At 42.9% G+C, this 27,287-nt stretch overlaps 1 protein-coding gene and 1 long non-coding RNA gene across 3 annotated transcripts; one reads left to right on the top strand and one right to left on the bottom strand.

Moving 5' to 3' along the window:
* Positions 1-141: 141 nt before the first annotated feature.
* tecrb (trans-2,3-enoyl-CoA reductase b) lies at positions 142-25,516 on the bottom strand. Of its 2 annotated transcripts, XM_061769515.1 has the most exons (12): positions 25,260-25,516; positions 16,790-16,840; positions 9,205-9,256; positions 9,082-9,126; positions 5,382-5,485; positions 4,744-4,859; positions 3,787-3,892; positions 3,601-3,673; positions 3,478-3,521; positions 3,345-3,402; positions 1,929-2,017; positions 142-1,808 (listed from the first exon to the last, which is right to left on the bottom strand). In XM_061769515.1, exons 1-12 carry the CDS (start codon positions 25,272-25,274, stop codon positions 1,635-1,637), a joined length of 927 nt encoding a protein of 308 aa, XP_061625499.1. In that variant the 5' UTR covers positions 25,275-25,516; the 3' UTR covers positions 142-1,634. The 2 variants fall into 2 exon arrangements, with proteins under 2 accessions (XP_061625499.1, XP_061625498.1); XM_061769514.1 differs by lacking the exon at positions 25,260-25,516 and having other exon boundaries at positions 16,790-17,120.
* LOC133476311 (uncharacterized) lies at positions 19,761-24,919 on the top strand. Its single transcript, XR_009788019.1, has 3 exons — positions 19,761-19,880; positions 24,632-24,667; positions 24,781-24,919. It is a non-coding gene; the product is annotated as an uncharacterized LOC133476311 (long non-coding RNA).
* Positions 25,517-27,287: the final 1,771 nt, after the last annotated feature.

Below are 27,287 nucleotides of genomic sequence, written 5' to 3'. Positions count from 1 at the left end.
TAAAAGATGAGTTCTGAAGCGTTTAAATGAATATTGAGCAGATAATATTGGCCAAAACCCTTCAGAATTCATCCTGCTGCTGAGCAGCAGTCACTTTGTTTTGGCAAATATTTTTATGACAGAATAAGTAAGGAATCAATCTTGTCTTAGTGGGTTTTTATTGCAAGAAACAAATCTTTTCAAAGAGAGGAAAAAGTCATGAGTCGTCATGATTTGTTACTCCTTAGTGAAGCGGAAGAAAAAAAAAATCACCTTCGTTATACATAAGTGCTGCGATTGGCTGGCAACCAGTTCAGGGTGTACCCCGCCTCCTGCCCAATGATAGCTGGGATAGGCTACAGCACGCCCGCGACCCTTGTGAGGATAAGCGGCTCAGAGAATGGATGGAGGGATGTATATACATAAGTGAGAGAGACTGAGAAGAAAAGAAAAATACACCCCTCATTCCCACACAATTAGCTTCGTCCAGCTGCACTCTTTATGGGAATGGGTGCATGCAGTGGATGAGAACGGAAGATAAAAACAGTGTGTAGTGAAAACAATCAATGACACACAAAGTACTGTGCTAAGAGCTATGGAACCATAAAATACATAAAGGTTATGTAAAACTAATATTTGATATATATGAAACAAATTTTCTTAATCAATAACACCATACCTACAGTGAAGCATGGTGGTGGTAGCATCATACCTCCAATCAATACAAGGGAACTAGTTCACTCACACCCATTCACACTCAGAGAGAGGAGACAGTCCACAGGTACAGTGTTGTGTGTAAGGAGCAAGACTGAAACAAGTCTTTGTGCTTCCACCATGTGATGTTGGTGACTGTTTTGTTCAGTCATGTTAAACTTCTCCGACTGTTGATGCTGCTGATGTGCCAAAATCTTGCGAAACAATTGCACTTAACGTGCTCTTATACTCATGTTACACCTCTGTTTGCATACTATGTCTATTCCTGTAAAATTCCGACTTCATTCTTGTAAAATTCCAACTTTAATCCCATAATTAGTATTTCTCTCTCTCTCTCTCTCTCTCTCTCTCTTCAGCCCTGCCCTAATACACTGTAGCAAAAAATCATGAAGCTTTGCTCTTTTGTTTCATGACAGGGACATGCTTAAGTCATTCTGTCAAATGTTTTCTAGCACTAACATTCCAGACAGACTAAAAAAACTGCCATAGGTTTGGTTCCTTTTAATTAATAAATTACCTTTTCAGATGAATGGATGTGAACAGCAATTTATAAATTTCTGAACATCAAAACAAAAATCCGACCTGTATGAATGCTATACTGTATGCCATTCAGCGCACATGGGCTCATTAGAAAGTCAGAACATCTCTGGAGATGCAAAATAATTCAAATAGCCAGGCATAATTGCATGGTTTGTTTAGCATGTTAAATAAAGAAAAAAATTAAAGCCAGTGATGTATTAAACATTTAGCATCATAGCGATGAAGGAAAAAATGGTTTAGGAAGGAAGCCAGCAGTCATGTTTTCAGTCAGTGGGGTTCCAGTGTAGAATTGGGAGTGAAACAAAGGGAGTTGATGCTCTTTTAAGGTTTGGGTAGAGAGGGAGGTTGCTACAATCAATGGAAGCTGATTTGGATGAAGGAGCGCCCATGAATGTGGTCTTCTAGAGGACAAATGGCAGGATGGGCGATCGGAGAGGGGGGTAATCACGGAATTCCTTCAGGTAGCTGCGATGCTTTCCTTTGGCCCACACGGTCATCTGAATGAAACCCACCAAGGTGAAGAAAGCCACGGGCAGACACTGAGTCATCAGCGTGAAGCCGAGCCAAGAGCCCAACTGCAAGAAGAGGAGGACCGTGGAAATTATTCTCTTTGTTGTATCACCATTATTATTAAGCATTCTAGAATACACTAGACTCTGACTTGAGTTAACAGTATAACAAATAAAACACACAACCTCGTAAGTGTAGTTGGGGCAAGAGACCAGCAGGAAGATCCAGGTAAAGGGATTCTTTGTTGGATAGGGTATCTTCCTGGTCTTGGAGCCTGAATACAAGGGTAGTGAGATGAAAGAACTATTTAATAGATGTGTTAAAAACATTTGTACAGTTACATCCAAAAGTATTTTATAATACAATAAATTTTATAGTAACACCTGTTAAATCTCAACATGTCCATATTAAATTTAAATAGGTGAATTAAATGAATTCATGTGACTTAACTTATTTTCAAACTTGTACCTTTTATTCATTATATATTTTAAGTAGATTTGATGAAGATGTCGTTTGTTCAATTTAATTTAATTTACACTTTTTGATTGAGAACTGGCGGCACGATGGGCGACTGGTTAGAGCGTCAGCCTCACAGTTCTGAGGTGCGGGGTTCAATCCCCGGCCCCGCCTGTGTGGAGTTTGCATGTTCTCCCCGTGCCTGCGTGGGTTTTCTCCGGGCACTCCGGTTTCCTCCCATATCCCAAAAACATGCATTAATTGGAGACTCTAAATTGCCCATAGGTGTGAATGTGAGTGCGAATGGTTGTTTGTATGTGCCCTGCGATTGGCTGGCAACCAGTTCAGGGTGTACCCCGCCTCGTGCCCTATGATAGCTGGGATAGACTCCATCATGCCCGAGACCCAAGTGAGGAGAAGCGGCTTAGAAAATGGATGAATGGATGATTGAGAACTTGCCCAGCTGTTCATTTCGGATACAGAAGATGAGGACTTTTGATGGATTTGTGGATGAGGATTGATAAAAAAAAAACGTGAATATATTGTTAAATACTTCAAAAAAATACAACCGATCTCAGTTTTGCTCCCGCTGCCTTTTTAAAAACATTGTTTTAGAAGTGCATGCATGCTACTGTATGTTTTAAGCTAGCGTATGTTTTTCCATGCCTGCGCCCAATAATACGGTGCGCCTTATGTATGTGTTAAATACAGAAATAGACCCCGTAACTGAGACTGCGCCTTTTAATACGGTGCGCCCTCTGGTTGTGAAAATACTGTAATGGGAAACATTCAAATCTAATAGGATATGTTTATGTTGCAGTGTTTACAAAAGATGGGACATTGATTGTGTGCTTTTTTTCTCGCCTGTTTATTAATTGTGCCAACACATGAACCACTTCTTGAAGCAGCGAGGCTTCATACGTCATCAGTGATGTCATTTGCCTAAAACGAATCATGCTTCGATACGCCCTTCATTATATACTTGCTGGATTTCTTGACAGGTTTGGAAGCATCGGCACAATTTGTCCCATCACTAATAATTAGCGGGAATAGAGCCCATCAAATATCCACAGACATACATTCAAGTTGTTGTCAAAATAGTCACTTTTCTACTGGGTGCTCAGGTGGGACAGCAGTGTGTGTACCTGGCGGACGGAGGTTGCGGAGCGCGATGTGGATGGAAAAGTTTCCAATTTGACAGAACTGAGGAAGAGAACGTCACTGATCAAAAACATACTATTGCTTAGGATGTCATACAGTGAGTGGAAGGATTCTTACCAGAAATAAGATAAGGGCCAGTCTGATCTGTTGCTCACCATAAACTGTAACAATAATTCACACAAACATGGGGAATAAAGTTCCAAGGAGACATGTTTGGAACTACAGTGTGTGCACACTCACTTGGTGGTGTATATAGCGGGTGATTGATGTAATAGGCCATCCATGCTGCAAAGCCCCAGTAGTATGTACAATTCTGAAAAGATGGCACTCTTTTAGTAGCGCTAAATCATGTCCCTCAACTTTGACTGGGCAAAGAATTCAGTGCATGGTAAAATGACTGCGCAAGAATGGTAGCATCAGTCTCACCTTGAAGATGTTGCGCAGTGGCATGGTACCATGAGAGAAGCGATGGACAAACAGTGTCTCCAGCAGCCTCTTGACGAAGTGGAAAGAGTGACACATGCAGGCCAGACTGGGAAAAGCAAAAGCTCTGGGTTAGCCGCTTATTAAAAAGCAGATGTGGCTCATGGCCCTATTGTCATGGCAACATAAAGCCTCAGCCATTCATATCATGTTCCCAGATGTCTACTGGTTACATTTTTATAGCCAAACATATTTGTTTTGTGGAACCAATTAGCTAAATGGCGAGCTAAGTGGTTCGGAAAATGGATGGATGGATGGTGTCACTGCACTGGAAAAATAACAACCTTCTCAAAAAAAGGTTTTAAAAAAATTCTAAAAACAAGACATTTTGTCTCTAAAATAAGTGAAAAAACTATAATGAATTTACTTTCTGTCTTGCTGAAATTGTAGACAAAAAAGTCCAAACTGTCTTAACTGGGGCGGTGTGGTGCAGAGGGTAAGCGTACACTCTGCAACCCGAGGGTAGCTTGTTCGTATCTCCCTGGACAAGACACTTAACCCACATTGCCTACGAATGAATATGGCTGGATGTTTGGTGGTGGTCAGATGGGGCGTAGGTGCTGAATGGCAGCCCCGGGGCAGCTGTGGCTACACAAGTAGCTTACCACCACTACGGTGTGACTGAGGAGTGACTAAATAATGCATCCATCCATCCATCCATTTTCTGAGCCGCTTCTCCTCACTAGGGTCGCGGGCGTGCTGGAGCCTATCCCAGCTGTCATCGGGCAGGAGGCGGGGTACACCCTGAACTGGTTGCCAGCCAATCGCAGGGCACATACAAACAAACAACCATTCGCACTCACAGTCACATAAGCAGAGTAAGATGTTTTTACTAGAAATAAGATATATTCACTTAAGATAGTGTGTGCGTATTTCTGATATATTTCCCGAGACACTTACTGTACTACCCAGTGTTTACTGGTGGTAAAATCATATTTGGGAGCGTAGATGAAGGGAACCCTGAAGTAGAACATCAGGTAAATAACAAGAGGCCCTGTGTACTCTGTCAGGAAGACCTGAAAGTCACAATAAGTCACATCACAGTGCACAGCGTAACTAAGCAAGCATGTATAATAAGATTAGGACCGTAGTTTGTGGTGTATTTAGCTTTTAAACTATTAAACCATACATTTTATGGAGGTGGGCGTAATTATTCACATCTTTTCGCTATTCACAACAGGGCTTGGTTTCTTTTACTGGTCTTAAAAAAAATCCCTCTCTCTGCTTTCCTTCTGTCCTGTCCCATCTTCCTCAGTAATGAGTCTCAGAGAGATTGGCCAACATTACCATTTAAGTCAGCCTGCTTGCTGTTACTCCCTCTTTAACTGGCTAATTTTAACAAACCTTTTATCTCTATGCAGATTACACTGAACAGACGCTCCCCCAACTCCCAAAAGAGTCAAAACATGAACTGTAAAATCATTGCTCAACTCCACTGTAACATTAAATGATGATGAAATTAGCTGCTCAGGTAGAATGTATTTCGGGAACCTTGACGAGTGGTTCCGTGTACAGTAGAGAGCAGAACCTGTACTTGCCGTGACCCAGCTGATTTGAGCCCCCAGGTCTCGGAAGTAAAACGTTGCTGTGGTTCCCACAGGAAGCTGCTGTAGAACATCCTCATCCTTTAGAGATTTCCCCTCTGAAACACACACACTGTTACTTAACACACACTACACTATAGAAAGAAATACACTTCCCCCGCTATAATGTGGTTCATCATTCATGCCCCAGCTATATTGCAGATGATTTCTAAGCGATCGTTAATGAGTTTTCACAGTATTATTAGTATTTTTGCTCCAACTTGCATGCCCCACACCACGTATGGAATCATTCTTTTGGAATACAAACTCTGTGTCTTTGTGTGTGCGTGCGTGCGTTACACACACACACACACACACACACAGAGTCTCCCTGAGCGTGCTTTAAACTGTTTAATGACACCCCAAGTGTTGTCTACTGTAAAACTAAACAAGCAAGAAAAATAATTACATACATTGTACATTTTAAAGGTCCCATATTTTGGCTATTTAGACCTCCATACATTGACTCTCTAACATGGACTTAGTATAAAAGTGTCAATTTCATTTAAAAAAAACACCTTGGTTTTGTCATACGAGTGTCCAGAAAAGGGCCTCTGACAGCTATTGCTGTTTGACCTAATTTTGTATCCGCTTTGTCCATATTTGGCTAAGACCGCCCCCTTTCCCCTGATTGGTTGCCTCCGTGCAAAAGACCCACTTGTGAGAGCACGCATGTTGTTATGTTGACAGCGCTGGCTCAGGAGTGGAGAGGCAGGCGGAGATATTCGCTAGTGACGAAGATTAGATCAAAAAATGATTTCAGATCTCTCGGCAAAAAAAAAAAACTCAAGAATGCATGGACGATTTTAATTCATATTTCACATGTTTACTGAGACACCATAGAGCCAGTATTACATCCCAAATACGAGAAAACGTCGGTCGGGTAAAATATGGTACCTTTAAGACAAATGATCGTTTTCGAAATCGCCAGCTTAATGATAATAGTCAATGGAAAACCCCATTGACGGGCAAGCTAGAATTAGCATTAGATCACTGGGGGGGGGGGGGGGGTGATTTACCTTCAAATAACGAACATTTATACACAAACTCCGTGGTAACACATACAGGCAGGTAATATAACAATACTCACATGCATATGTTCTTCCAAATCTGTGAAAAACGAGTTAATGTTTTATCGCGACGTTCTTCTTTTCTTTTTTAAGCTTGCTGCAAATGTGTAGCTCCATGCATGCATTACACCACACTGCCCCTAAGAGGCCGAGGCACGCACAGCAGGAACAGCAGATATTGTCATTTTTTTCCCCCCTGACTGTCTGACATGAAATCAGACAAACATTTTCCTGTTTTAGGTCAATTAGGATGACCAAAATTATTCATATTTGCCAAATGCTGAATAGTTATTGTTTTTTATGTTGTTTTTTTTTTGGTCTATTGGGAGACCAAGGCCAAAACTGTATTATTGTGCCAGTTATTAGTAAAATTGCATTTATGGCTATGACTGCTATAAGCTGCCAACCTATAGAAATTCACTTCCAGAACAATTTGTTTGAATTTCAATATTTTTAAAATTATGTCAAGAATATCACAGTGGGACAGTTATTGCAGTATATTATGTAATATGCTAAACAGAATTCTACATACTGTTCAACTGCGCAATATGATCATTGGTCTGGAATCGTAATAGTTAATAAATTATGGCTTCAATCGACTTCTTCAAAATTCTTCTGTTGCATGGTATTTTGGGATTTCATGTATTACTGCTGAAACGATGCAAATTTCCCCATTGTGGGACTTATAAAGGCTAGCTTATCTTACATTATTAATTAAATTAATATACAGTGCGGCGGGACAGCGGACGACTGGTTAGCACACCTGCCTCAAAGTTCTGAGGACCGGAGTTCAAATCCCCACCTGTGTGGAGTTTGCATGTTCTCCCCTTGCCTGCATGGGTTTTCTCTGGGTACTCCGGTTTCCTCCCACATCTCAAAAACATGCAGGGTAGGCACGATGAACGGCCTTGGATGAACATTTTAATGTTTAATTACACAAGGTTTTATGATCGTTGGTTTGATGTGTCAGTTTTACAGTAAACTTCAACTGGAAGTGACAAATAAACAGCTTGAAACAAGCTACAGAGTGAGAACAGGTGCGAAAGAATGCTTTAAAAGTGTTTTCATAGATTTTAATGCGTTTAATACGTGTGGGAGAGGTTCTGTAAAACTACAAAAAAAATATTTTTATATGGTCGGCCTATACAGTGGACCCCTGCTATTCGTAGGGCATAGATACCGGGCTGGACCACGAATATAATTGATGCTCATTATCACTGCATTGAATTTAATTTTATTTTTTTTAATTAAGCGGAGTAATAAATGAATAAGCAGGGATAAACCGCCAATAAGCATTTTGCCCCCCCCCCCCTCCAAAAAAAAAGAAAAAGAAAAACAAAACTAAAAAAATACAAATTTGAAAACAAAAGTAAGCAATTTTTTTTTTACATGAAAAAAAATTCCGGGAATACAGCGACTGAGTATAAGTATATAACACAGCACCATTTTTTTCACTAAACATACTTCCTAAGGTGCTATTGACCTGGAAATTTCACAAGATGTTGGGAACAACCCAAGTAATCCATACATACAAAGAAAGTAGAACAAATAAGATCAGAAATTAAGTTGTGTCTAAAAATGTGAAATGACACGGGGAAAAAGTATTGAACACATGAAGAAAGGGAGGTGCAAAAAGGGATGGAAAGCCAAGACAACAGCTAAACTCTATTATTAATCAAACAGCCATCCAGGCCCTTGTCAGTGCAAATGAATATTAGCTGTTTCAGTCCTAATTGATGGCCTACAAAAAGGTCTCATGGGCAAGGTGTGAGTCCAGACGCATCTCATGATGGGTAAGAGCAGAGAGCTGTCTCAAGACCATTGCAAACTAATTGTTGCATAACATAATGATTTCATTGGTTACAGACGCATAGCTAAGCTTCTGGTTGGGGCTATAACATGTAGACTTCACACCCATCTGGTCGGCCTGATCGGTATCGGCTGATAATTACCATTTTATGCTGATCGGCTTTCATGTCATAATTCGGCAATCCAATCAATGACGTCATCGATCGGCTCCGCAAAAGACATTTACTCCGCGTCGCCGTCAAGTATGAATCCAAAAACTAGTTTATTTTAGCCTTGTTCCATGTCTTATGGCGTAATGGGCCAAAATCACACCAGAGCAATGTATGCGACTAGTTTCTCCATATAGGAGGAGTCTTGAAGCTGTCGTTGCAAACAAAGGCTTTTGTACAAAGTATTAAATAAATACCAGTTGGTGTGTTCACTACTTTTCCCTGTGTCATTTCACATTATTAGACACAAATTAATTTTATATCTTATTTGTTCTACTTTCTTTGTATGTATGGATTACTTGGGTTGTTCCCAAAATCTGGTGAAATTTGCATGTCAATAGCACCTTTGAAAATCTATTTGAGAAAAATGGTGACGTGTTACATACTTATTTCAGCCGTTGTATGTGAATCCGGGGTTGCCGAACCGCGATTATACAAGGGTCCACCGTATTGAAGATTTTCACCAATTGTGGGTGAGTCTGGAACATATCCCCCCGACAAACGGGGGTTCACTGTAGACTGCATTGACGATGAGATTACATTGATGAAGCCATATAAACGACTTACTGGGGTCGAGGCGAATGGACTGTCTGGCTGGGTACCACTGAGGATCTAAAACAGACAGACAATGTGAATATTTGCTTGCTCTTAATTAATAAAATTAATAAAAGCAATAGCAAGAACACTCACGGCTCTTGTGGAACATAGACTTGATCTCCCCAATGGTGGCATTTGGTTCCACCTACAAATAACACCATGACAAATAATTGACGCAAACATACAAAGGAACAGACAACAAACCAGTTTTCCATTCATGACAGTGATTAGAGGTAAATTTAGCTCTGGCTGTGCCCACACACACCCCGTCGATGTGAGCAAGCCAACAGCTGGTATTCGGGTTTCAAGGATCCTAAAGCCACAGACAGCCAAAGCACACGGCATCATGCCAGGCCTTACGGGAACCAGCCTGACGAAATATGAACCCAACAATACAGTAGACGCATACACAAACACACAAATTGGGGATGACTATACACAAACTAATGGCCATACTGTGAATTGATGTTGCCATATTCCAGCAAAAAAAAGTAAAGCAAGCAATAAATCTACTGTCTCTACACAATAAATAATATCCAGACATACTAGTTCATTAATCAGTTTGGTGTTAAAGCATTTTCTCACCCCGAATCTTTGAATTCATAGCAAAACATTCTGAACCATCATATGCCTACAACATGGTGGAAGAAGATCCTTTTTTGTTCTCATCTATCTTCAGTATCTTATTGCATGCCATCATGACAGCTACAACATATGTTTCTGGGGACTCCGTGAAGTTTCATCACTCGTCTCTATCCTTACTCTATACTGCCTTGGCATGGGACCAGATGACCCTGTATCAGTTAATTAAACTGAATTGATTGTGTACATTAGAATTCGACTTACTTAATCATAAACTATTTAAAAAAAACTAATAATACTGCCAATCTAAAGAAAGTAGAGCTGATTTGAGTATTACATCTACTCAAAAGGTTGGCTTTTCCATGTTGGCTGAACTTGCAGACCCATCTCAGTAGCCCGGCTTTGAAAGACTAACCAGCTCCAATTCTGTCCAGGTCTTTCTGAATACCCCGCGCCATTTTCAGCAGGATGATATCAATTAAAAATATGCCCCTTTAACATTATGTGCATACAACCCCCGCACAACTATCTGGGCCACATTAGGTGCTCAGATCAGGGCTTTGTCCTATAAACCCTGACTAGACATGATAAACCATTTAAAGAAACAATCCCCTACCATTGTAACCCCCACCCTTTCCACAACCCCAATTCCAATGAAGGTGGGACGTTGTGTTAAACATAAATAAAAACAGAATACAATGATTTGCAAATCATGTTTGACCTATATTTAATTGAATAAACTACAAAGAGAAGATATTTAATGTTCAAACTGATAAACTTTATTGTTTTTAGCAAATAATCATTAACTTAGAATTTTATGGCTGCAACACATTCCAAAAAAGCTGGGACAGGTGCCAAGAAAGACTGAGAAAGTTGAGGAATGCTCATCCAACACCTGTTTGGAACATTCCACAGGTGAACAGGCTAATTGGGAACAGGTGGGTGCCATGATTGGGTATAGAAGCAGCTTCCCTGAATTGCTCAGTCATTCGGAAGCAAAGATGGGGCGAGGTTCACCTCCTTGTGAACAAGTGCGTGAGAAAATGGTCGAACAGTTTAAGGACAATGTTCCTAAACGTACAATTGCGAATTTAGGGATTTCATCATCTACGGTCCATAATATCATCAAAAGGTTCAGAGAATCTGGAGAAATCACTGCATGTAAGCAAGCGGCAAGGCCGAAAAGCAACATTGAATGCCCGTGACCTTCGATCCCTCAGGCGGCACTGCATCAAAAACCGACATCATTGTGTAAAGGATATCACCACATGGGATCAGGAACACTTCAAAAAACCAATGTCAGTAAATACGGTTTGGCGCTACATCCGTAAGTGCAAGGTGAAACTCTACTATGCAAAGCAAAAGCCATTTATCAACAACACCCAGAAATGCCGCCGGCTTCTCTGGGCCCGAGCTCATCTAAGATGGACTGATGAAAAGTGTTCTGTGGTCCGACGAGTCCACATTTCAAATTGTTTTGGGAAATTGCGGACGTCGTGTCCTCCGGGCCAAAGAGGAAAAGAACCATCCGGACTGTTATGGACGCAAAGTTCAAAAGCCAGGATCTGTGATGGAATGGGGCTGTGTTAGTGCCAATGGCATGGGTAACTTACACATCTGTGAAGGCACCATTAATGCTGAAAGGTACATACAGGTTTTGGAGAAACATATGCTCCCATCCAAGCAACGTCTTTTTCATGGACGCCCCTACTTATTTCAGCAAGACTATGGCAAACCATATTCTGCACGTCTTACAACAGCCTGGCTTTGTAGTAAAAGCGTCTGGGTACTAGACTGGCCTGTCTCCCATTGAAAATGTGTGGCGCATTATCAGAATCAGAATCATCTTTATTTGCCAAGTATGTCCAAAACACACAAGGAATTTGTCTCCGGTAGTTGGAGCCGCTCTAGTACAACAGACAGTCAATTTACAGAACACTTTGGAGACAAAGACATTGACGAAAAACAATTGTGCAAAAAGATGCAGAGTCCTCTAGCACTTAGAGCAGTTCGAATGACTAATATTGCAATAGTCCGGTGCAATGACCATTGTGCAAGGGGCGCTGAGACTTCAAGGAGTGTATGCGGTTTCAAGTGACGAGTAGTGCGATAATCTGGGACAATGTTGGTTGTGCAAATGTTACAGATACTCCTCAATCAGTGTGCAAATGGAGCAGATGCTACTCTGGCATGAGTGGCCAGTATATGCAAATAGTGCAGCATGGCGAGACAACTACAGTGAGTGCACGAGTAATACATAATTGGCCCCACAGAAATGTGACAACGAACTCAAGTAAAAAAATTGCCAGCTTGTTGTAATGGAATTATAGGTTAGGTGTTTAAGAAGTTTATCGCAAGAGGGAAGAAGCTGTTGGAATGTCTACTAGTTCTAGTTTGCATTGATCGGTAGCGCCTACCTGAGGGAAGGAGCTGGAAGAGCTGGTGACCGGGGTGCGGAGGGTCCGAGAGGATTTTGCACGCCCTTGTCTTAGTTCTGGCAGCGTGCAAGTCCTCAAGGGTGGGTAGGGGGGTGCCGACAATCCTTTCAGCAGTTTTGATTGTCCGTTGCAGTCGGAGTTTGTCCTTTTTTGTAGCAGCACCAAACCAGACTGTGATGGAAGAACACAGGACTGATTCGATGACCGCTGTGTAGAACTGTCTCAGCAGCTCCGGTGGCAGGCCGTGCTTTCTCAGAAGCCGCAGGAAGTACATCCTCTGCTGGGCCTTTTTGAGGACGGAGTTGATGTTGGTCGCCCACTTCAGGTCCTGAGAGATTGTAATTCCCAGGAACTTGAAGGTCTCGACAGTTGACACAAAGCAGCTGGACAACGTGAGGGGCAGCTGTGGCGAAGGATGCCTCCTGAAGTCCACGATCATCTCTACAGTCTTGAGCGTGTTCAGCTCCAGGTTGTGTCGGCCCCACCACAGCTCCAGCCGCTCCACTTCCTGTCGAAATGCAGACTCATCACCGTCCTTGATGAGGCCGATGACAGTGGTGTCATCTGCAAACTTCAGGAGTTTGACAGTCGGGTTCGCTGAGGTGCAGTCGTTCGTGTAGAGAGAGAAGAGCAGCGGAGAGAGGACACAACCTTGGGGCGCCCCAGTGCTGATGCTGCTTGTGGATGAGGTGGCCTCCCCCAGCCTGACCTGCTGTGTCCTGCCTGTCAGAAAGCTGTAAATCCACTGGCAGATGGCAGGTGAGACGCTGAGCTGGAGAAGCTTGGATGAAAGGACTTCAGGGATGATAGTGTTGAACACTGAGCTGAAGTCCACGAACAGGATCCTCGCGTAGGTCCCTGCACTGTCGAGGTGTTCTAGGATGAAGTGCAGTCCCATGTTGACTGCATCATCCGCAGACTTGTTCGCTTGGTAGGCAAACTGCAGGGGGTCCAGCAGGGGAACTGTGACACTCTTGAGGTGGTCCAGCACGAGACGTTCAAAGGACTTCATGACCACAGATGTCAAAGCGACAGGCCTGTAGTCATTCAGACCCGAGATTGCAGGTTTCTTGGGGACTGGAATAATGGTGGAGCGTTTGAAACAGGATGGAACTTCGCACAGTTCCAGAGATCTATTGAAGATCTGAGTGAAGACTGGAGCGAGCTGGACTTTGAGGCAGGATGGGGACACATGGTCCGGGCCTGCCGCTTTGTTAATCTTTTGTTGTTTGAAGATGCGTCTCACATCCTGTTCATGGATGGTTAACGCAGAAGTCAGAGGTGTGGTTGTGGTCACGGGTGCGGCCGGGTGGGTGTGTGGTGTGAAAGTGTCCTTTTCAAATCTGCAGTAGAAGGTATTCAAGTCGTTGGCTAGTGTGCTATTGTTCTCAGCTTGGGGGGATCGTCGCTTGTAATTAGTCAGCGATTGGAATGCATGCCAGACTGATTTAGAGTCGTTTGCGCTAAACTGTTTTTCCAACTTTGCTGCATAGTTTCTCTTTGCAATGTTAATTTCTTTAGTCAGCTGGTTTCTAGCTCGATTATACAGTCCCCGCTCTGAAATGCGTCCTTCTTAGCTTGGCGAAGCTGCTTAAGTTTAGCAGTGAACCACGGCTTGTTGTTGTTGAATGTGCGAAATGATTTTGTTGGTACACAAACCTCTTCACAGAAACTGATATAGGATGTAACCGTGTCTGTATATTCATCCAGGCTGCCAGCTGAATTTTCAAAGACAGTCTGTGCAGTCTAAACAGCTTTGAAGTTCCATCTTGGCTTCATTTGTCCACTTTTTCACTGTTTTCACTGTAGGCTTCGCGCATTTAAGTTCTTGCCTGTACGTCGGTATTAAGTGAATTAAGCAGTGATCAGACGAGCCCAGGGCTGCACGAGGAATAGCACGTTTTTTACCGTAGTGTAGCAGTCGTCTAAAGTATTATTTTCCCTGGTAGGACAGTCGATGTGCTGCTTGTATTTAGGGAGTTCGTGGTTGAGTTTAGCTTTGTTAAAGTCCCCGAGAATAATGAGGGGTGAGTCCGGGTGTTTTTTTTTCAATTTCGTTGACTTGTTCGGCGAGCGTTCGCAGTGCGGCGTTCGTGTTAGCTTGAGGCGTAAAATACGACAACGGAGACCCCGGACTGTTGAACAGCTGAAGCTGTACATCAAGCAAAAATGGGAAAGAATTCCACCTACAAAGCTTCAACAATTAGTGTCCTCAGTTCCCAAACGTTTATTGAATGTTGTTAAAAGAAAAGGTGATGTAACACAGTGGTAAACATGACCCTGTCCCAGCTTTTTTGGAACGTGTTGCAGCCATAAAATTCTAAGTTAATGATTATTTGCTAAAAACAATAGTTTATCAGTTTGAACATTAAATATCTTGTCTTTGTAGTGTATTCAATTAAACATAGGTTGAACATGATTTGCGAATCATTGTATTCTGTTTTTATTTATGTTTAACACAACGTCCCAACTTCATTGGAATTGGGGTTGTAGTTTAAATACATATAGGTACAACCCTCTCCTTGAGCCGTCACCTTATCGTGGTGGAGGGGTTTGTGTGTCCCAATGATCCTAGGAGCTAAGTTATCTGGGGCTTCACGCCCCTGGTAGGGTCACCAATGGCAAACGGGTCCTAGGTGAGGGAAACAAACAAAATATATGGATCTAGTTTTCCCTTGCCCGGACGCAGGTAACCGGGGCCCCCGTCTGGAGCCAGGCCTGGAGGTGGTTATTTTTGCCTATGCACCAGAGTACCCACCCTTTTTGGAGTCCTTAGAGGGGGTGCTGGAGAGCGCTCCCGCTGGGGACTCCATCGTTCTGCTGGGGGACTTCAATGCTCACGTGGGCAATGACAGTCAGAACTGGCTGGAAGGGCGTGATTGGGAGGAACGGCCCCCCGGGTGCTTGAACATGGTGTTCGTTATGGACAATCCGTGGTGAGCACAGAAGTCCAATAAAAGAACACCATGTTCAAGCATAAGGGTGTCCACACGTGCACTTGGCACCAGGACACCCTAGGTCGCCGTTCGATGATCGACTTTGTGGTCGTGTCATCAGACTTGCGGCCGCATGTCTTGGACACTCGGGTGAAGAGAGGGGGGGAGCTGTCAACTGATCACCACCTGGTGGTGAGTTGGCTCCAATGGTGGGGGAAGATGCCGGTCCGGCGTGGCAGGCCCAAACGTATTGTGAGGGTCTGCTGGGAAAGCCTGGCAGAATCGCGTGTCATTAGTAGTTTCAACTCCCACCTCTGGCAGAACTTCACCCACATCCTGGGGAAGGCGGGGGATATTGAGTCAGAGTAGACCATGTTCCGCGCCTCTATTGCCGAGGCGGCCGACCGAAGCTGTGGTCGTAAGGTAGTCTGTGCCTGTCGTGGCGGCAAACCCCGAACCCATTGGTGGACACCAGCGGTGAGGGATGCCGTCAAGCTGAAGAAGGAGTCCTATCGGGCCTTTTTGGACTGTGGGAATCCTGAGGCAGCTGATAGGTACCGGCTGGCCAAGCGGAATGCGGCTTTGGTGGTCACTGAGGCAAAAACCCGGGCGTGGGAGGAGTTCGGTGAGGCCATGGAGAACGACTTCCGGACCGCTTCGAGGAAATTCTGGTCCACCATCCGGCGTCTCAGGAGGGGAAAGCAGTGCATCATCAACACCATGTATAGTGGGGATGGGGCGCTGCTGACCTCGACTCAAGACGTAAATCGGTGGGGAGAATACTTCGAAGACCTCCTCAATTCCACCGACACGCCTTGCATGAGGAAGCAGAGTCTGGGGTATTTGAGGCGGGCTCTCCTATCTCTGGGGTTGAGGTCACCGAGGTAGTTAAAAAGCTTTTTTTATTCTGTTTGAAATTATTCCAATTGAAGATCTCAGGTGAACAGAATTGTTTTTGCAAATTTACACGATTTACATAAATTATTTCTCTACTAGGAAAATCCATGGAATTCCGCAGATCTGCGGATTTTTTCACAGTCCTGAACCATTCGCACTCACATTCACACCTACGGGCAATTTAGAGTCTTCAATTAACCTACCATGCATGTTTTTGGGATGTGGGAAGAAATCGGAGTACCCGGAGAAAACCCACGCAGGCACAGGGAGAACAAGCAAACTCCACACAGGCGAGGCCGGATTTGAACCCGGGTCCTCAGAACTGTGAGGCAGATGTGCTAACCAGTTGTTCGCTTTGCCGCCTGGACACAAATTAATTTGGAAGAAAAAAAATAAGAATAATAATTTTCTGTAGTTCTGACTTAACTACTGCGTTAGGATAGATTAGTGATAGACTACGGCATGTCCTGACATGTGTACAAATTTGGGCTATGTGGGTGCCGTAAACCGAGGAAGACCCAATGTATATTGAATCTGAACTTCTCAACATTGTGGATATCATCACCATGTGGCCGGACCTCCAAGCAGGCAGAGTTGGGTCACGTGTGAAGGTATGGGTTTACAGTTGCTCACTCTCTGACGGGAACTGAGGCAGCTTCACTACAGTATGTTCTCGAAAAGGTTCGACTCTCACTGACACAGTGGAATATTTTTACATTACAGAGGACCACCTCAGTTGTGTCATTTGCGTGCAAAAAGCATTAAAATACACAGGCCATGCAAACAATTATTTATGCACAGTGTTATTGGAGTGTTGTTGCTCACCTTGTCCAGGAAGCACAGCTTGTCCTTGGTCTTCGCATCAAGTATCTCCACCTCAAAGAAAACAACAGCCTTTTTAGCTTTTTTAGCAGGTTTGCGTTTGACCGGTGCTGGGGCCAGTACAGGTGCAGCCGCTGCACCGTTAGCTGGCTTTTTACCAATGGCGGCCTCGAGCGCGAGGGCATCCATGTCAACGGTCCACCTTCAGGACTCACTTTATTCCCTTCTCCCCACCACCCAAGTGTAAAACCAGAACCACTCTGAGCCCAAGAGGAGAGGTGCTGCACTCAGCAATGGAAATAAATCTGTCTCCTCCATGCTTGGTGCTGTGGCAGCCCCTCCCTCCTGCTCCTCTAACTCATCCAACCACCCCGTCCCTCCCTTGCTAGCTGCCCCAGTCTCATTCCTTCACTTCTGGCCAACGGGTTATTTTAACTGCCAGCCAACCCCTATTGAGTGGACATGTGTGCGCATAGTTACAGATTCAGAATGGCCATCTGCAAACATCTTGTTTAGGGAAACTTCTCGAGCAGGCACATGATTATGGAGTTAATTTGATTATGCAATGTACACTCCCCACACTCAACTCTACAATAAACAACACTCTAACACCACTCAGTCTAGTCTACAGCTAAGTGATCAGAAGGGAGAGGTGTTATGACAACCAACACCGTTCGACCCCATCTCTTCCTCTCCCTGCAGCTAAATATAAAATTTACTGCTAACTCTGCACAACCCCCTTGCCATGACCCCCTCATACGTCTATGTGGTGATGTCATTAGATTGGCACTGCCATTTGTGTCTAAAAAACACCTGACTTCTTCAACAGGTTCTGTTGGTTGACTGGTGGCTTCAAACCCTCTTTTCCTATCTTTCAGTCACACACAGAGGCAATTGCACTTTCCTGCCACCCAAGGGTGATAATACCACAGATTCTCCTAACTAAGTTAGGGCATTCCCCCCTTGATGAAGCCCACCACTGCCTCTCCACCCTCTAATGGTCAACAGTTGCTCATACAGTTGCCATTTCTCAATGAAAGACAGTTACACCTTGCAACATGGAGCTTCAGCTCAGACGTGTTTACTGTCAAGTATAAACTTGTCAATGAAAGTCGGATTTTAACGTGCAAGGGTATCGTCACATCATTCACAAAGTTAATAATAAAAACTACAATGGTACTCAGTAGAGTACGGATATCTGGCATGGTTGACCCGACAAAAGTGACAAATCATGGAGCACCATATTGTCCATCTATTTAGTTAGCACTAGGCTACTTTCTGTGTTATGGAAAATAATGTAAAATGTTACGACTATACGGACTAGATTACATGTACATTCTGAGGAATGTGTGAATGATTCCATTGTGGTTTTAACGGCAAAAGTGAGAAAGTAAATTCCTCAAAGGAGAAATAAAATTTGCTCTTTCATGAATAATGTTCCATTTTACGCTATTTAAGTCGAGTTTTTAGGGCAAGTGATACGGTTTGAAACATCATGGCAATTTTGGTGCTTCGACTTGGACAACCCCTCGGAATTTCGGCCTGTACAAGGTTAGTGGTGGATATTTTAACTGAAACCTCTCAGCCAATCGGAGAACGGGTTCTCCAAGTAGCAGACAAAACTAAAGGGTCGGGGAGATATGTTGAGAAATAATGAAGTTATAGTGTTTTACTCTAATTTGAAGCCACTTTTTGACTGGATTATCTATAGGCCATATCCCACAAAAACATTGCCCCATCCATCCATCCATCCATTTTCTGAGCCGCTTCTCCTCACTAGGGTCGCGGGCGTGCTGGAGCCTATCCCAGCTGTCATCGGGCAGGAGGCGGGGTACACCCTGAACTGGTTGCCAGCCAATCGCAGGGCACATAGAAACAAACAACCATTCGCGCTCACAGTCATGCCTACGGGCAATTTAGAGTCTCCAATTAATGCATGTTTTTGGGATGTGGGAGGAAACCGGAGTGCCCGGAGAAAACCCACACAGGCACGGGGAGAACATGCAAACTCCACACAGGCGGGGCCGGGGATTGAACCCGGGTCCTCAGAACTGTGAGGCTGACGCTCTAACCAGTCGTCCACCGTGCCGCCAACATTGCCCCAAAAGGCTTTTTTTTCCTATACAAAAAAAACCCAACAAATTTCTTTGGAACCCATTGTCTGATTGTATTGGGCTCAGTTTGAAGTGACCAACCACACTTAGCAATTTGACAGACAGTCATCTATCTTGTCATGTTGCTAATAAAATATATTAGGTATAGCCACACCAGACTACCATTAGCATTGGCGAAGGGATGGCAGTTTCAACATAGAAAATGAAAAATGACAAAAAATGAATTCCGCTTTAGCTTTTCTATCTGGATTCACACAAGATTTTAATGGACTCTTCCTTGACACATTTGCCTCCACTCCATAAATCCATTTTTCTATACCCCTTATCATAACCAGGGGTGTGGTGAGCTGTAGCTTATCCCAGCTGACTTCGGATGAAAGGCACACTCGACCCTGGACTGGTCGTCAGTCAGTCACAGGGCACATACAGTATACACAGACAACCATTAACTCTCACATTTATACCATTGCTGAGTGGGAACCACGCTGCCTGCACCTAAGTTAGGCGAAATTGCTTCATAGTTTTTATAAAAAATACTGTTCCTCTCTCTTTTGCGCCTGATGGAGGTAGTCATACTGTTAAGTCACTAACACATTTTATATATAATATTTTGCATTTATTTTGGTCATATTTTTGTCCAACAGCTTTTCTACGATTACTTCAATTGCTTGTTTTATTAATTAGACAGGATCTACTTTATATTGAAGAAAAGCATTTCAAATGGCAGCATAAGGGGGATATGGCCCTGTGATACTGTTCTCCAAGCCAAGCATCCAAGCATACCCATGGCCACTTTAGACCCCCCACACCCTCTCATCCTTGTCTATATAAAGGTTCAACTTAATAGCAACAGGCTGTCTCGCTAAGGCACGATGAGCTGAGGGTGAAGCGAGGAGAATTGAATCCAACAGCTCTTGGTACGGTGAACACAAGCAAAGATTGACTCATTTGCCAGAACCCTCTGCCTCGGAAGTTGCAAGGTAAGATGCTTATTGTCAAATATAGGCAACCATTAGACACTGTTGATCTATAGTGTAAGGGAGAGGAGAAGGGATGATATCACCCACTATAGCGGTCTGGGATACATTTTACAAAACAAGAATACAGTACCTACAAGGAAATTTAATTAATTTATCGTTCAGTATTATGTAGAATTGATTGCTTTCTGTTTTATCAACGGGGCAAAATGGAGTGTACTAATTAACTTCCACCAGCAGAGGTGCTGTTAATTCACTCTCAACTAGAAGGACAACATGGAGTCAGCTTTAAGTAGTTCTGCTCAGTACAACAATGAGATCAAAACAGGAGTTTAGAGAAAGATTCGCCATGAAATAATACTAGAAAAAAATGACGATAGTTCATTTCCATCATAGTACTTTAAGCAAAATTCACCACATAGTCCTTTTTGCTTCACGGAAGTTTATATTGCGTATCCCTGTTTTCAACAAGAAGTACAGCATGCGACATTTTGCACTTACTTTGTCCTAAATTGTGAAGGGTAACAAACTTAATGATCTGCACTGTACCAATTTTGGCACCCCTGCTCTTGTGACTAATTACAACCTTAAACTGAATTTAAATCAGTTGGGGTGAAACAGTCAATCCAGGGCAAGTAAACTGTATGTAACGGTATGTATCACTGCCCGGTGTTGACACGTGCATGGATGTCGGCACATAGGGTTGTTTCATGTGTTCAGTGAATGTAAACACAGTGATATTGGCTGTGCATCACTTGTACATGGACAAAATTGGATCGGCACTAAATTTGAATTTGTCATTTGCACCATTGTAAATCCATCCAAGGGATCTGGATGTGTTCTGTTGTTGTCCTACTGCATGCTGACTGTGACGCACTCCGCTTTATCCACGATTTACGCAGTTGATGAATAACCATTGTGCCTATGGGTTGTACTGACTCCTTGACTAGTTGATTTGTTGACTTTACTACTGACGATGTTCAGAGCGTGATGTTGACTAAATGCTAATCATGTATTTTTGGCTTGAAGAGGAAGCAGAAATGCGTACAGCAAAAGATGAGTGCAATGAATATTATTAACTTCTTCTACTATCTCCTTGATTGATTTGTTTTCTTTTTCTGAATGCTTGGCTTTGATAAGTGTGGGAAAACCAATAAACAGGGAAGCTCAAGCAAGACTTTGAACTACTTTTCGGTCCACACTATCAAATTGGAAGGAGAGCAGGGAATTATTCTACCACACACAAAGAGATTTGTGATTATTTGCAAACACCACAAATGCCCACCATGCAGAACACACTCCTGTGGTGGGCCGAGAACAAGAACAGGTTTCCCTCTTTGGCCAAGTTGTGCAAACGTTACCTGGCTGTCCCAGCGGCAAGCACACCGAGCAAGAGGATTTTTCTCTCTGGTTGAAAATGTCATCATGCCACCGAGGGTGAGCATTCATTCAGCCCGCACCAATGCAATGTACAGTCAGTACGGAAAGAATACACTCTTTTTTATATTGCAGCCATTTGCTTTTTATATTGCAGCCATTTCATTTTTTCCAACATTAATGTACACACAGCACCCCATATTGACAAAAAAGAAACGGAATTGTTGAAATTTAGCGGCACGGTGGACGACTGGTTAGAGCGTCAGCCTCACAGTTCTGAGGACCCGGGTTCAATGTCCGGCCCCGCCTGTGTGGAGTTTGCATGTTCTCCCCGTGCCTGCGTGGGTTTTCTCCGGGTACTCCGGTTTCCTCCCACATCCCAAAAACATGCATGAATTGGAGACTCTAAATTGCCCGTAGGCATGACTGTGAGCGCGAATGGTTGTTTGTTCCTATGTGCCCTGCGATTGGCTGGCAACCAGTTCAGGGTGTACCCCGCCTCCTGCCCGATGACAGCTGGGATAGGCTCCAGCACGCCCGCGACCCTCATGAGGAGAAGCGGCTCAGAAAATGGATGGATGGATGTTGAAATGTATTAAAAAATAAAAATTGAAATATCACACAGCCATAAGTATTCAGACCCTTTGGCTCAGTATTTAGTAGAAGCACCCTTTTGGGCTAATACGGCCATGAGTCTTTTTGGGAATTATGCAAGTTTTTCACACCTGGATTTGAGAATCATCTGCCAATCCTCCTTGGAGATCCTCTCCAGTTCTGTCAGGCTGGATGGTGAATGTTGGTGGTCAGCCATTTTCAGGTCTTTCAATAGATGCTCAATTGGGTTTAAGTCAGGGCTCTGGCTGGGCCATTATAAAACAGTCACTGAATTGTTCTGAAGCCAGTCCTTCGGTATTTTAGCTGTGTGCTTAGAGTCATTGTCTTTTTTGAAGGTGAACCTTCGGCCCAGTCTGAGGTTCTGAGCACTCTGGAGAAGGTTTTTGTCCAGGATATCCCTGTACTTGGCCGCATTCATCTTTTCTTCAATTGCAACCAGTCTCCCTGTCCCTGCAGCTGAAAAACACCCCCACAGCATGATGCTGCCACCACCATGCTTCACTGTTGGGACTGTATTGGACAGGTGATGAGCAGTGCCAGGTTTTCTACACACATGCCACTTAGAATTAAGCCCAACAATTTCTATATTGGTCTCATCAGACCAGAGAATCTTATTTCTCACCATCTTGGAGTCCTTCAGGTGTTTTTTAGCAAACTTGCACTGAGAAGACGCTTCCGTCGGGCCACTCTGCCATTAAGCACCGACTGGTGGAGGGCTGCAGTAATGGTTGACTTTCTAGAACTTTCTCCCATCTCCCGAATGCGTCTCTGGAGCTCAGCCACAGTGATCTTTGGGTTCTTCTTTACCTCTCTCACCAAGGCTCTTCTCCCCCGATTGTTCAGTTTAGCCGGACGGCCAGCTCAAGGAAGGGTTCACATCGTCCCAGTGGGCTCCATAATCCATTTCAGGATTATGGAGGCCACTGTGCTCTTAGGAACCTTAAGTGCAGCAGACATTTTTTTGTAACCTTGGCCAGATCTGTACCTTGCCACAATTTTGTCTCTGAGCTCTTCAGGCAGTTCCTTTGACCTCATGATTCTCATTTTCTCTGACATGCACTGTGACCTGTAAGGTCTTATATAGACAGGTGTGTGGCTTTCCTAATCAAGTCCAATCAGTATAATCAAACACAGCTTGACTCCAATGAAGGTGTAGAACCATTTTAACGATGATCAGAAGAAATGGACAGCACCTCAGTTAAATATGAGTGTCACAGCAAAGGGTCTGAATACTTATGGCTGTGTGGTATTTCAGTTTTTCTTTTTTAATAAATCAGCAAAAATTTCAACAATTACGTTTTTTTCTGGGGTGTTGTGTGCATCCATCCATCCATTTTCTGAGCCGCTTCTCCTCACTAGGGTCGTGGGCGTGCTGGAGCCTATCCCAGCTATCATCGGGCAGGAGGCAGGGTACACACTGAACTGGTTGCCAGCCAATCGCAGGCCACATACAAACAAATAACCATTCGCACTCATATTCACACCTACGGGCAATTTAGAGTCACCAATTCATGCATGTTTTTGGGATGTGGGAGGAAACCGGAGTGCCCGGAGAAAACCCACGCAGGCACGGGGAGAACATGCAAACTCCACACAGGCGGGCCCGGAGATTGAACCCCGTTCCTCAGAACTGTGAGGCAGACGCTCTAACCAGTCGGCCACCCTGCCGCGTTGTGTGTACATTAATGAGGGAAAAAATGAACTTAAATGAATTTAACAAATGGCTGCAATATAACAAAGTGTGAAAAATTTAAGGGGGTCTGAAAACTTTCCGTACCCACTGTATGTTCTGTGTATATTTAGTGTATGAGCTGTCCATTGTCACTGAATACTGTATATATTGCAAAGCATACCCTTTCTCCTGTGATTTATTTATTTTTTTTAGATTACAGTAGGCTACTGAAAAAATATCAAATATCATCAACGAGTCGATGTCGACTCCACTTTCATTACATGAGTGTTGACTTAAAAAAAAAAACAACTCATGCAAACCCTAGCGCCTACACACCCCTCGATGGAAACATAAACTATATGACGGTTTACTGTTCAAAACCACTGAAAGCTGAATTGAACTGTTCTGCTTGGTGGAATTGTGGTTAATTGTCCCCAGTAAAGGACACTAACAATAATAATAAGCTTAAAAATAACAATAAATTAAAAATCCATATTGGTGTCATTTCACTAGTTGAGATGCTTAATTTAAGGTTTTATACTGCATTTGCTTTGACAACAACTGTAATGAAGACAAATACTATACTGCTACATGTAATAAATTATTTAATAAAATCCATAACGAAAATCTTTTTATTGTCAATTGCAGGGCACATATAAACAAACAAGCATTCACACTCACATTCATACCTACGGGCAATTAACCTACCGTGCATGTTTTGGGGACGTGGGAGGAAACCGGAGTACCCGGAGAAAACCCACGCAGTCACAGGGAGAACGTGCAAACTCCACACAGGCGAGGCCGGATTTGAACCCGGGTCCTCAGAACTGTGAGGCAGATTTGCTAACCAGTAATTCACCATTCCACCGCAACCCATACATTGGATCTTATTTGTATATACAGCTCAGGTGTCTAATGTGATGATAACACATGAATGCATACGTTCATTAACCACAGATATTAGTCCTCAGTCTGCTCATCAAATGTTCTGTTTCTCCCAGGATTAACATTATCGTGAGCATCGTTAGATTTGATGATTGCACGTGCTCCCTTGACTTGTTTGTGTCCTGTTGTTACATTCCCCTCTCAGGTTCATGTCAGGAGACTGCTTCAATCCTGTCTGAAGGTATTTGGGTCTTTTGGAACTCAATGAGACATAGTTCCCTCTTTCTGTATTTGCATTGTTTTAGGCTGTGTTTTTCGCATTATCAAATACGTGAATGTCATCTTTATTTACAGAGACGTGGGTATTCTTCTGCACTGGACCATGAAGAGGGACCGTTGAAACGGGACTGTTTTATCAACTGGATTATTGAGTAATAACGTGATAAGCAGCGCCATGAGTCATTCCAGCCAGAAATGGCAGTGATGCAGCGCATGGTGCTAATCATAAATGTATGTCCTCAGATTACAAATAAGTGTAGTTACAGAAAAGCGACAGGTTGTTCTTCAAACTTCGACGAACCTGTTAATGAGAGGGTGCATTCAACAATACAACCGCATATGTCCGCATACGCTTAGCCACAAAGCTTCGGTCACGGCAGCCGGTCGGTGTAAATTGCGTCGTGCTGTACAATGCTAACTCTTGTATTATCACATATGTACATTTGACGGAGTGTTGGCTGCGATAAATTCACACAAAACATTCGCCAGCCGTTACACTGGCCAAGTCTTTGTAACCTCCATTGCCGACCGAGCGCTTCTTGGTCACAACTCACCTCGTAGTGCTTCATTTTGTTAGTCCTTTCCTTGGTATCTCAAATGATTGACACAGCAACCTCCAATCAGAGAACTAGTACCGCTGAGCAAAACATAGCCAGGCTAACTATGCTCCTTAGCCAATCATCTTTTGCATTAGTCGGAGAAATACGCCCACAGTATCTGCAGCCTAGCAAATAGGACTTGAGTAAATTGTGAGGTCCTTGTCAATAGAAATACAGTATCTACAATTGTGCTAATAAATGTACATGCCCTGGCAAAATATGTGAAATATTGGCAATTTTGGCTGAAGATATGACTAATATGATGACTGAATGGGGACTATCTCATTATTTTTTTATTGCTATGTTTTGTGTTGTGCTATTCTGAAATGCATCATTATAGCTTAATTTGAATGCCATTGAAAATAAAATAAACGTGTTTCGCCAAATCACACATGATCTTTTAAGAAGGGTACATATTTTTCAAATTCTGACAGGGCGTGTAAACGTATGAGCGCAACTGTACGTCGTATGTTGAAGCCAAAATAGTAGATTGCATGCAGGGGTAGATTTACACATTATCCCAAGTGATAAAGCACGAATATCATCGAGGCCTATTGTGTTATTTTTGGTTTAAAACTGTAAAACAAATGTACTAAACTAATTTGTAGTGAAAGAACAACAGTAAAGTGCAATGACAAATCAATTTAGGGATATGCAAAATAACTTCAAATGTACAAAAAAAAGTGTTTTCAATCAAATAAATAATACAATGTCATGCAAATACTTTAAAAATGATGCAACTGAACAAAGGTACCTGAAATCAGGTGGCAAAAAGTGCTTATAAAGCAATATAAAGTTTATAATAAGGTTTTAAAACTGTGTTTAAAAAAATTTGAAAAATCAAAATTTACCTTAATCCAAGCGTTTAACTTTTTTTTTTTTTTTTTTGCTCTTTTCTTCCTCATTACAGTTGACTGTTAATTGCTGTTAATTTGCAGTTGCTTAGTTCACTAATGCCTACTCTGGTCACAAAATTAGCTAACACATAAATATTATATGATACAAGAGAGAGAAAAAAGATGCCCCTTTAAAGATAATAATGATCAGTTTTGATGAGCACAGGGAGGTATTTATCTAAAAATATGTTGTTGGTGGTGCTTAGACTCGCACTGTATCAAACAGAGAGATGTATCTCATACAGTAGTGTGCCAGTTTTTTTTTTTTTTTCAAACTCAAGGCCCGGGGGGCCCGATCTGGCCCGCCATATCATTTTTCTGTGGCCAACTCACTAAAGCAAATAAAGCGTGTCTATTTCATGTTTCTTGCTAAATGGATTTGGGTTTTTTTCATGTTGGCAGAAAAACTACCAAAATTGCAGTGACAATTCAAATAATTCATGCAGAAATCCAGAAACATGCACTTGTTATGTAAATTATAGCTGACTACAGGCAAATGCAACTGTAGTTGTAATAAGATAAGCACATTTATTTATATAGCGCATTTCATACACAAGGTAACTCAATGTGCTTTACATGATTAAAAGCATTTAAAAACAAAGAAAAAAAAGTAAAAAGTGAAAGTGATTCCAAAGTATTGTTTAAAATACCAAAACAGCTCTGGAGCCCCCCCAAATTACTTTTTTCTCTTGTCCCTTTGTCTTGATGACCAACTTTAAAATCAGATATAACTAATAAAATAAGTTTTACTAGGGTCACAAGCGTGCTGGAGCCTATCCCAGCTATCTTCGAGCGAGAGGTGGGGTACACCCTGAACTGGTCGCCAGCCAAATGGAGTGCACATAGAAACAAACAACCATTCGCACTCACAATCACAACTATGGGCAATTTAGTCTTCAATTAACCTCCCATGCATGTTTTTGGGATGTGGGAAGAAACCGGAGTACCCGGAGAAACCCCACTGAGGCACGGGGAGAACATGCAAACTCCACACAGGGGAGGCTGGGATTTGAACCCCGGTCCTCAGAACTGTGAGGCAGACGTGCTAACCAGTTGTCCACTGTGCCTCCATATTAAAATCAAATGA

The sequence above is a fragment of the Phyllopteryx taeniolatus genome, chromosome 4, assembly GCF_024500385.1.
Source record: "Phyllopteryx taeniolatus isolate TA_2022b chromosome 4, UOR_Ptae_1.2, whole genome shotgun sequence".
In the NCBI taxonomy this organism is placed as follows: domain Eukaryota; kingdom Metazoa; phylum Chordata; class Actinopteri; order Syngnathiformes; family Syngnathidae; genus Phyllopteryx; species Phyllopteryx taeniolatus.
The sequence above is the reverse complement of the archived record's forward strand: the minus strand, read 5'-3'. Positions and strand labels throughout refer to the sequence as shown.

Bases quoted from the DNA above. Each gene is read 5' to 3' on its own strand.
- tecrb (XM_061769514.1), bottom strand. From the start codon at position 16,975: ATGGATGCCCTCGCGCTCGAGGCCGCCATTGGTAAAAAGCCAGCTAAC. The intron at 9,127-9,204 runs GTGAGTGTTCTT...TGTCTGTTTTAG, and splicing joins GTCTATGTTCCACAAGAGCC to ATCCTCAGTGGTACCCAGCC. The intron at 2,018-3,344 runs GTACACACACTG...CCTTGTATTCAG, and splicing joins CCGCAACCTCCGTCCGCCAG to GCTCCAAGACCAGGAAGATA.